General features: G+C 40.1%; 1 protein-coding gene across 1 annotated transcript; it reads right to left on the minus strand.

Moving 5' to 3' along the window:
* Positions 1-3,335: 3,335 nt before the first annotated feature.
* Positions 3,336-11,327, minus strand: LOC107554622 (complement C1q tumor necrosis factor-related protein 4-like). Its single transcript, XM_016237188.1, has 3 exons — positions 11,154-11,327; positions 3,776-4,926; positions 3,336-3,400 (listed from the first exon to the last, which is right to left on the minus strand). Exon 2 carries the CDS (start codon positions 4,919-4,921, stop codon positions 3,776-3,778), a length of 1,146 nt encoding a protein of 381 aa, XP_016092674.1. The 5' UTR covers positions 4,922-4,926; positions 11,154-11,327; the 3' UTR covers positions 3,336-3,400.
* Positions 11,328-11,854: the final 527 nt, after the last annotated feature.

Genomic DNA, 11,854 nt, shown 5'->3' on the forward strand with positions numbered 1-11,854 from the left:
AGACCAGTCACAGAATTAGAAATGAAAACGTTCACTTATATAGAAATGGATTAAAAAACACAGAGGTATTTACAGTTTGGAATTGTGCACTTCATATTACATATGCTTCATCAACTAAACAAATCTTTATGGCTGTAAACACATAAACCAGATGAATTATACAAAATGATCGATATCTTAGAAAGATTTTCTTTCCAAAATATAAACATCAATATTTGTTGAACAATTTCCCAAAATCATTAGCATCAGTTGGTGTACAGCAGATATATTTGGCAGTGAATTAAATCATTGTTCCTTTAGAATCTGTCAGCTTGTACTATGTTTGGCCAAGCTTCTGTCCAAACATAGAGTAAGACTCGAAGAACCTCAGGCGCTTTGATCTTCTGAGATACGGACAATACAAACACAGTGTATTAATATACAGACATCTGTTTCCACATCTCACTGAGAGAAGATGCAGGAAAACTCCTTCACATTTGTTCCTTTTCATCCACTTCCTTCCCCTCACTCATCCTTCCCTTCACTCAGCTCACTCAGAATAGTCAAAAGCATAATATAATGTTCTACATGAATGCAAGAGATATTCACAGTCATGTTGGGTATCATTTGAATTGTCTCCATGCGACTGGTACAATGGTCTTAATCTTACAAGAAGTAGACTAAAAGTTAATACAGATCCTAAGAGTTTAGAGATATGTTGCTTACTGTAGAGGGTGTGCCATTCCCTAGTGTCATTGAAGCAAATTACAATCTGTCCCCAAAATGTGTAAACTCTCCACGTCTAGGCCTTAATCAATGCCAGTTCCAATTGTTAGTTTCTGTCTCCACCTGGAAGATATTTGTCTTGGTCTGAGTACTTAAGCAAATTTGGCAAGAAGATCAGGGTGCTTCTGTAGCCAGATGAACCCATAGCGTCCACACACACTATACTATGTATTTTTTCTTATGTCAGGAATGCATCCTTTACTTTAGATTTATCTTTGAGGATTTGATGTCTTATGTATTATGCCAATTACATAGTCAATTCAGAGATATCAAATCAAATCAACATATTTACCTGACTGATAATAAATTGTTACATTTGATTTTATTCTGACTTACTCTGAGATTATTGTCCATAACACCGCAAATCTAAGTTCAGGTTAGTAAGAGACTAAAATGCAGCTTAGGTGGAGCAGAGGGGCACACCAACTGATGTTTTAGAGCTCCGACTAACACATTGACGTTAGTCATGTATACTTAGACTGTAGAGGCTAATCATGGGTTTTCTGTTTAGAGCAACAGTGTTGTTGTTGACTAAATAGGGGTGAGCCTCAACTTCTGATTATTGTAATATTATTCTAACTAAGTGTACATGGGAAACCATGGCATGATTATATAAAGTTACCATTAGAGGAAGTTAAGTTGGTCAACTTGGTTCTATGGTAGTGGTCATGACCTCTGGTTAGATATAGTTTTACCTTAATTAGATGGCGGCGCATTCAGATGCAGCAAAAAGACGAACTTTTTATGTTCTGTGTATTGTTTTTTTACTTGCACGTAGTGTAGCAGACAGTGTGAGTGTTACATATAGCTGTGAGGTGTTATTAGACTGCTTATGCACAATCTCACTTTATTACACTATACTGTTGCTGTACTACTGTTACAGTTCTATTTATTTATTACTTATTGTTCTCTACTTGTTATCTGGTGTCTTAAAGAGCCACTAACACTATTTTGTTGCTCTGTACCACTGGTGCATACAATGCCAATAAAGATTCATTCATTCATTTAAGTATGTTCAGATCTATGGGGTCTAAATAATATATTCTAGAATTAGCAAAGCCGGTACGGGCCTTCATGGTCATGACCTCTGGTTAGATATAGTTTGACCTTAATTAGATGGCGGCGCATTCAGATGCAGCAAAAAGACGAACTTTTTATGTTCTGTGTATTGTTTTTTTACTTGCACGTAGTGTAGCAGACAGTGTGAGTGTTACATATAGCTGTGAGGTGTTATTAGACTGCTTATCCACAATCTCACTTTATTACACTATACTGTTGCTGTACTACTGTTACAGTTCTATTTATTTATTACTTATTGTTCTCTACTTGTTATCTGGTGTCTTAAAGAGCCACTAACACTATTTTGTTGCTCTGTACCACTGGTGCATACAATGCCAATAAAGATTCATTCATTCATTTAAGTATGTTCAGATCTATGGGGTCTAAATAATATATTCTAGAATTAGCAAAGCCGGTACGGGCCTTCTAGAATATTAGTCAATCGCCTCTGTCTAATGACCAAGACTGACAAGTTTGTGAGTACGAAATCTGTATACGCGGCCGGTATGAGACTCAGAAGTGTTATAGTAATACGAATGAACAAGTACAATAAGACTAAAGAATTAAATAGAATAATCAGATGTCTAGATAAATTATCCTATGAACAATCAATAATAATTGTGAATCTAACCTAAATTCGAGGTCATAATAAAATGGACTCAGATTAGAATTTACTTTAAATTGAATTACTTTGCGCATTGAATAGACACACTGTAAACTTTCAACTACCATTGGATACCTTCGTTGGGCCAATTGGGTGGACCTTATAAAAGTACATTTACAGATGCAGTCCTCGGTTTAAATGTGTAGTGTTGTTCCAAAACCTGACTGATCATTGACTGACTATGTGAATTTGACTACACGAATGACTACAGGATTTACTGGAAAAACCATTGTCGTCACTGGTTTTTTTTTGTTAGTTTTTTTGCCATAAACAGATTTTACACTGGAAATAATAGATGAAAAAGCAGAAGACGGTGCTCTCGTGCAAATCTTTCATGCAAAAGCTTCAAAGACAACTACATTTCTTATTTGAAATATGCATGCATTTAATATTTATATATAAACAGTTTTGGAGCAATTTGGAGCTGTCTAATGAACTGCCTCTGAAGAGATAGGTGCTTTAATGCTAAGAATTTCAGATCGTTCAGTCAAGCTGTATATTCTATGTTTTATTTTGGCCCTAAAGTCACCACGAATTAAAAATTGACAATTCTTATTTTTATGGAATGTTACAGTATTTATTATAAATGAATTATCCATTCCATCGTAATTCTTAATCAAAAACATTAATGTCCCCTCCCAATAGCATCCCTCCATAAGCTCCAGCTGGGCAATAATCCAGCAACCTGTCACTCACATGAGATCGCTCAATTAGCAAACAACAACTATTCAATAAATTCCCGATGAGCTAGAGAGATTTTGTAATATGGAATCAAACCACAGGAGTGATGAGTGACACACAGTATCTAGAGTGTAGAAGATTGTGTGTAAGGAACTCACATTTTTTACATATAAGTGCTGCTCCAAACTTTTACCTTCCTAAAGACCCAGACTGACTGGCTCCTTGGCTGGCCTACAGTGTTAATTCCCGATGCCGTTCGTTTTTTTTTTCTTTTTCATTTGAGAACCTGTCACGATAGGGAAGAAAAGATGATCGCAATTTCTGTTTCATGGCGACTTTAGGGATGCTGAGTAGAGATCTTGTTTAACCAAATTGTTACAGGTGTTGCTTGCTTAACTTAGTCATTTCTTCCTGAAAGTAGATTATCAGGGTGAAAATGAGCTAGAGAGATTTTGTAATATGGAATCAAACCACAGGAGTGATGAGTGACACACAGTATCTAGAGTGTAGAAGATTGCGTGTAAGGAACTCACATTTTTTCCATATAAGTGCTGCTCCAAACTTTTACCTTCCTAAAGACCCAGACTGACTGGCTCCTTGGCTGGCCTACAGTGTCTTATCTGGTTTCTGCTGCTGAGGAAGGCTTCGGTGGAGCTCGGGATACACCAGGAAGCCAGTGAAAGTGATATACTTGGCATGATTACTGTAAGCACCAAATCCTTCCCTCTGGTGGCTGTAGAGCCAGACAGTATCTCCAGCCTGCAGTGACAACATCAGACTCTGGCTCTGCAGGGCCTTCTCAGTGTCGCTGTCATCGTAGATCATGGTCTGTACCTCCAAATGGTTTTTCATCAGCTTCACTGACAGGGTCTTATGGGGCAGCTTGCCAGCATTAAAGGAGAAGTAATAGGCTCCTGCTACTCTGCATTTGAATATACCAGAGCTCAAGTTGAAGTCGTTGCCAATGTTGACCAACTCTGTGTCGAAGATGATGGGCTGGTGCTCAGGGTATCCTTGATCTACTCCCACAATACTCTGAGTGCGGCCCACTGAGAATGCTGACCGCTGGTCATCATCTTCCTCCTCTCCATCTCTCCCATCTTCCTCTTTTATCTCTTCATCCCGTCTCTCTTCTTTCATACTCACAGCAGTGTCTTTGGTAACTGTATTTTCATGCTCAGACAATGAGTGATCGCTGGTTTTCGGTGGCTGATGGTCACTGTCATGATCTTTGCGTGTGGGTTCTTGGTAGCCGTATACATCGGGGTAGATCAGGTAACCATTGAAGGTGGTGTAATGACCCGTGTTGCTGTAGATAGCGTAGCGAGGGTCTCCATGAAGACGGAGCCAAACAGTGTCTCCAAAATCAAGCTGAAGCATGGCGCTCTGGCTCTGCACCTTCCGCTCTTCTCCGGCATTCTCGTCATAGACAATCGCCTGAACCTCATTGCGGTTCTTCATCAGCATGACCGACAGGTCTCGACGCGGGAACTTTCCCACAGTGAATGAGAAATAGTACGCGCCCGGAATCCTGCAGCGGAATAAGCCAGCCTTCGGATCGAAATCGCCACCTATGTTGACATACTCTTTGTCGAAGGTGACGACCATCTTGGGCCCTCCCTCCATGCTGCTGGTACGTGCCACAGAGAACGCGGACCGCAGCTCCACGGCGTCAGACATGCGGGCGAATGCCCATGCGGTGGTCACATGACACAGCACACGCAGCAGCAGGAGCCTGGTACCAGGCAGCATTTTAACTGCAGAGGGAATAAAGAATAATAAAACAGCTCTGTTAATTATCGTCGACAAAGCCGTGAACATAAACAAAAACTGTTTAACACTCTCATTTAAAACAGTTAAGCTTGTAAATGATAGCTGCTGCTCGTTATCAAAACATCAGCTCCAAAAAAAGAGCAATCATTATGCATACAAGTGCCAGCAGGAGGTGGGATCAAAACAGAACAGATCAGTGCCTTTAGTAGATACAACAGGATGAGAGCTGTATTATCAGACCCTCTCTCTTTTCCCCTGAGATAAGCGGTAATAGGACACACACTGGATCAGCACATCACGGCAGAACACTAGAGGTGACAGAACACTGAGATTGAAATTTCAGATCAGTTCTGCACAGCTTTCGGGGGGTCCCATCCCCAAATCCCACTGCAAATTTTCACCCCATGTTTTAGTGTATCTATCATGGCAATCAATACAAAAAGATTACAAAAACATATGGCTGCATTTCTGAAGCATTTTTATTTAAAGGGTTCATATGATGCGATATTTAAAATGTCCCTTTCTCTTTGGAGTGTTACAAGCTCTTGGTGCATAAAGAGGATCTGTAAAGTTGCAAAGACTAAAGTCTCAAATCCAAAGACATATTCTTTATAAAAGTTAAGAGTCAACCACGCCTACCTAAAACGGCTCGTTCTAACATGCCCCCACGTCTACGTCACGATGTGGGAAGATTGGCATAGTGCCACCCAAATGTTCACGAAAAGAAAGAAGGCATAACTTTTATTCTCACTGTAGTATTGTTGCTGCCGCCGCCGCCATATCGTGAAAGGCGCTGTATGTTTCGTTGTGAAAGCAAAAACTACTTTGTTTGGCCTTCCAAAAGCACGGGTATCAGAAAGGCGGGCATAGAGGAGAAACAATAATGTACAGTATGTGGAAAATAATGTGTTTTTTGAACCTTAAACCGCATAAACACATTTCATTACACCAAATACACAAAATAATGTTCTTTTTAGCAACATCATATGACCCCTTTAAATCAAAAGAGAAGCTGTGAAGTGACCCCATTTGTTGTGATTCATCAAATGATTCATATTAAAAGGGTTGGATAGTGATCGTTATAGATTTGCACATAGACTGCAAATGTGCTTAGGCTGTATTCAGTACCTCTTATTGTGACACAGATATTGCCAGCCCTCCATCCGCTGATCTATGGCCCATAGGAGCATGTGCCTACGTGGAGAGCAGTGTACATGGGGTATTGCAGGACACCTGGTAACTATTGTGTCTATACAATGCTGTTAAATATCCTTCATAATGTGTCTCTTGCATGAATTAAGGCATTAAACCTTAAGCTTCTGTTTGATTTAATGATGGATGGAGCTCATCATCCCTCTGCCACATTGAAATATGAATAAAAATGAAAAGAGAAATTGCAAAGAGGTTTTTGCTCTTAATGAGATCTCTTGAGATGCCAGAGAAGTTGGACTTCTGTTTTTCACGGATGAAACACTGAGCTAAGCCACACTAAAAATAGCGTGCCCGCGTTCTGTTTGGTATTTGAACAGTTTAAGAATATTCATGTGAAATGCCTAAAATCAGCATGTGTAGGTGGTTATGCTAGGATTTTCTTAGCTGACCTAAAAACAATTATCTAGCCCATAAGAAGTGTGTTTTATTTAAGAAATATCTGATTTTATATGATTGTGATCTACATCCTTCATCTGTTTCAAACTAAATGGCTTAGTGTCATGTAAATCATTCATGAAATATCCTGGGTGCATTTACTACTGATTGCATACTTGTTTAACATTTAATGTTTGACTGAGTGTTGACAGGATATTAAAATGTGCTGGTGGGTTAAGTAACAACAACAAAATAACATTTTCCTCCTGTTGTTTGATCTCTATTTTTAGCTGAGCAATGCTTTTATGCCCTAACAATCTGAACACTGAGGAGGGAGACATCAATATTTGTCAATGCCTTTCTTGTGTTCTCAGCTTCACCGTTTTCCTTAACGAATCCTGAACTGCAGCGTCCTTTGAGAACACACAGAGTAAACCCTTCAGCTCAGTGAAGTAAAAACACAAAATGTCTATATGCAACAGCTGAGATCAAACATGCCTAATATGCATTTTAATGCATTTATAGATTGCCCATGTTTGCTTATATACATTACTGTTTGTATGATTTCATTTGGCTTCTTTGAACCATGGTCACATCTAGCTACAAAACCATTTTCAGCTGGCTATAGGCTGGTTATAATTTCACTCAGACCAAACATTTGTGTTGGTGTAAACAGGCCTCGTCAATTCTGACGTCAAACGTTCATGAGGAGTGAACTTTACATACAACAAGATTCACAAGATGTCGGATATACATCACAATAGGGTAGACATAGGGTCATATAATGGAAGTGGATGGGAATCACGGCTTTGAGAGTCAAAAAAACATGCACAAACAAAACCAAATTAAACCCTGCGGCTCGTGACGATACATTGATTTGTAAAGACACGAAACGATCGGTCTGTGCAAGAAACTGAACAGTATTTATATAATTTTTTACCTCTGGTTTACTGCAATGTCCAAACTGTCCTGAGTGTGTTCTCAACAGCCAGCGCATGATGAGTAATGCACTTATAAGTCTGCGATCCGCCGTACAGCAAGAAGAAGAAGAAGAAGAAGAAGAAGACACGTCAGGCGCCGGCTGAAGAAGAAGATGCGAACGCGCACAGGATGCACTCAGGACAGTTCGGACATTGACGGTGAATCAGAGGTAAAAAACGATATAAATACTGTTCAGTTTCTTGCACAGACCGATTGTTTTGTGTCTTTACACATCAATGTATTGTCACGAGCTGCAGGGTTTAATTTGGTTTTGTTTGTGTATGTTCTTTTGACTCTCAAAACCGTGATTCCTATTCACTTCCATTATATGACTGACAGACTGCAACGGTTTGAGTTAAAGGGGTCATATGACGTTGCTAAAAGAACATTATTTTGTGCACATTAATGCAACGTGTTTATGCGGTTTAAGGTTCAAAAAACACATTATTTTCCACATAATGTACATTATTGTTGCTCCTCTAAGCCCCACCTTTCTGAAACGCTTCGTCTGCATTTGTGATCGGAGAAATGACAAACAAACAAGCGCTACTCTACACTGTTTAAAACTTGCGTTTGAATCATCAGTGGCAAATTGTTTAAATATAAAAAATGTACTTACAGGCTGTGAGTCAGAAGCGCCAGACTGTCCTTGCAAAGTTGGAACTGCCCCACTTTATAGAACAGCCTTTGAATACAGACCCATTGTAGGCTATGCAGAACTGCAGGTTCAGGAAACAGTCCTCCATAAAAATGCATCACACACTGCAGGCTAGAGTGAGTGGCGGCCGGCGGGCTAGAGTGAGGAACGGCAGATTCTACGAAGGAGCGTCCGGAGGGCTTGCGGCAACCACATGTGACGACCCCGGGCTAGCCTCCGCTTCGTCCACGGTGAAAGCCGATTCGGCGATCCACAGCACGAAGTTGATGTATTTTCTCAGTGACCAGCACGGATCAGCTCTAGGCATGATGAAGCGGATATCATCCTCTTTTGGAAGCCCAAACAAAGTAGTTTCGCTTTCACAACGAAACACACAGCATCTCCATAACATGGCGGCGGTGGCAACAACAATACTACAGCGAGAATAAAAGTTATGCCTTCTTTCTTTGCGTGAACATTTGGGCGGCGTTATGCAAATCTTCCCACATAGTGAGGTAGACATGTGGGGGCGTGTTAGAATGAGCCGTTTTAGGAGGGCGTGGACTTTTATAAAGAATATGTCTTTGGATTTGAGACTTTAGTCTTTGCAATTTTACAGATCTTCTTTATGCACAAAGAGCTTGTAACACTCCAAAGAGAAAGGAATAATTTAAATCACATTATATGACCGCTTTAAAAATCTCCGTTTGTGTTCTACTGAAGAAACAAAGTCACCTAAATCTTGGATGCCCTGGGGGTAAGCAGATAAACATCAAATTTTCTTTTTTGGGTGAACTATCCCTTTAAGCTATGTAAAACACATTAAGTGACTAAGTGTAAATGCCCCCTTACATCACAGAAATTGTGCTATAGCAACAATATACACACAGACACCAATGGACGTTTCCCCATGGGCCGATACTAGGTGGCCTGTAGCATTCACAAAGCTTTTGCTGAAAGAGGCAATACATTATTGACACTCCAGCCTGTGGACATAATCGCTTTTATCACAGGAAATACTAACATTCATCAACAGGAGCACTGAAGTGATATAAAGCAAAATGTGATTGCAGGTAAAGAGGAGTGGACACACTTGGCCTCAGTTTGCTTGTGAAACTCCACTCAGCACGTGAGGGGCAGTGTGTGTGACACGACTGTGGTGTTTAATGAGGGTCTGTGGAGTATCAACATACACTGAAGAGTGTAGTGCCTGTGAGTTTATGCTCCGGGGCCCAGTTATCTCCTCTCTCTTTCTCTCTCTTTCCCTAACAGCCTTTGGTACCACACTCTGATACTGCCACTTTCATTGAACCATTCAGCCATGCACACACCCTCTATTCTGGCAGCACACTCTAATAAATCTCAAACACACACAGACAAAATACAGCAGTCTTTACAGAAGGGTAGGATATAGGTGCTGGAGATCAGAAGAAAAAAAGAAACAAAAAAGATATGTTTTATAAGTCAACGACAGAAGTAGAACAGGAGGAAGATGAAAGCCAAGTGAGGAGACATTTAAATATTGGAACGATGACAGTCACCACTCTGTGTGTGTAATGAGGGCTTGAACCCGACAGCTGGCGTCTCCAGAAACTCCCAGCGACAGACAGAATCAGTCATTCTCCACAGTTACAGCATTCCATTAGACTACTAAGTGGTTGCAAATTGAACTACTATCAATTTGAATATTATTCTTGCTTTAATATTTCACTGTGTAATCTGCAGCAGTCAAATTGAATAAAGTTGGGTAACGGCACAGCTCGCCTGCTGCCCTGTATGTGTGTGTGTAATCTGTCATCTGTGACATGGGTGATGACCCAGTGTACGAACAACCTGCTGCCAATAAAAACACAACACCTCTTCTGTTAAACTACGGCAAAATACATCATGCACAACCTATTGTAAAAATAAACATAAATAACAATACCTCTCACTCAGACTATCATCTTATTACTCATCTCAATGCCACAAGCAAAAAACTAAAAATTATTCCAATGTCCTTAATAACAACTCCTCAAACAAATACATCATTCTGCACTCAAAAAGGTTAAAAATATTTACAGTAATTGTATAGAGCTAAGAAATTATTCTGAAACTATGCTATAAATATGTATGCTGTATACATCAGGAATTGATAATAAAATCAGTGTTATGTGTCCTTGCAATAGACTCTATGCATTCACTCTCCACGCATCCAATTAAACATGCTGTGGATATGAATCAAAGCTAATTAATGGTTTCATTTACAGTGATCCTTGCACAATAAAACATCCTTGACTTATGGTGTGAATAGAACCGCATGTGCTTTAGTGTTTGATTTTTGCCATGGAAACATGCAATACCCTTCCTCTATCTTAACCTACATGCTAACATCTATAAATAGGTACACGGACATTTATCGGGAAGCCAGATAGTCATTTCATACAATTTTAATGAGTTTATCTGTAGAAATATTCAGTTTCTTATTCCACACACACATGTATGTGGAAGCTGAATGGGTTTTTAGTGTCTTCGGGGAAATCTCCCTGGCAGTGCAGATGCGTATCACATCACTATTAGCAACAAAGAGCCTCTCTGTCTCTCTCCCTTGCTCACGCTGTCCCGATGTGATGTAGATATGAGCGTGGAGAGCGTACAACCTGGCTTTGTCAGTATCAACCCCACATGTGCTGTTTTCAAAGCGTTCAGCCAAAGGTTTACCTCTGTTGCAGCTCTGCTCTCTGCTATAATCAACAATAGCAGCATCAGCATCAGAGAGAACCGTAGAGCATTATCACAAAAGTAGATCAATTCCCCTCATCTCATATGGTCATTAAATGGCAGTAACACATCAGGACAATTGCAGCACAGAGAGGTATAAGACCAATCGTATAAGTTTGCACCTCTGATAGAGTGTTTACACCGATCAGATAAAAGAGGAATACAAAGCAGTTGGGTGCAATCGCCACTGCATCACAAGATAGAGGGAGATAAAGAGAAACCACATCCTAATGCTGTTGTTCTTACCTGTGTGGTCAGAGCTGCAGGAAGCTGTCTTGAAGTTCTCTCAGAGGACTGAATGAAGAAGTGTCTTTCTCTTTTTCTTTCTCTCCCCTTATTCTTTTCTTCTCTCAACCTGCTGCTGCTGATGTCTGGTGCAGCACACACCCACACATTCATGCGTGCACACTCTCTCTCTCACACACACACACACGCGCACACACACACACACACACACTCTCTCTCTCTCCAATACAGTCATTGGAGGATTTAAGAGCAATCGGGGAGCTGCAAGCTGATTGGGGGACTCTGGAGCAGTCTAACGAACAGCCATTCTGGAAGGACTATCAATAGGAAGACTCCAGGGGGTGTTGCCTGTTGTCCATGAGCAAACATCTGTTTAAGAGCAAGCCAAACTGGGTATGATGATCTCTTATGATCTTATTTTGCGAATATGCATGTGTTTATGCGCACTTAATATGAAAACGGCTGTATGCATTATTCTTATGTATGCAAGCGTATTTTCTCACAAGACCCAATTGCAATGGCAGACTGTAATAAATACACACAGGTTTTAGTTTTTAGTAATTTCACACCTCTGCACATAATCATAGTCATTACTCAGAGTCCCAGAGGAGAGACATTTTACACAGAGTAAGAGATGGATTTTGTTTGTTATTCCACTTTACATTGTTTGCAATATATATATATATATATATATATATATA

Source organism: Sinocyclocheilus grahami, unplaced genomic scaffold (genome assembly GCF_001515645.1).
Source record: "Sinocyclocheilus grahami isolate Dianchi unplaced genomic scaffold, SAMN03320097.WGS_v1.1 scaffold508.1, whole genome shotgun sequence".
Lineage (NCBI taxonomy): Eukaryota > Metazoa > Chordata > Actinopteri > Cypriniformes > Cyprinidae > Sinocyclocheilus > Sinocyclocheilus grahami.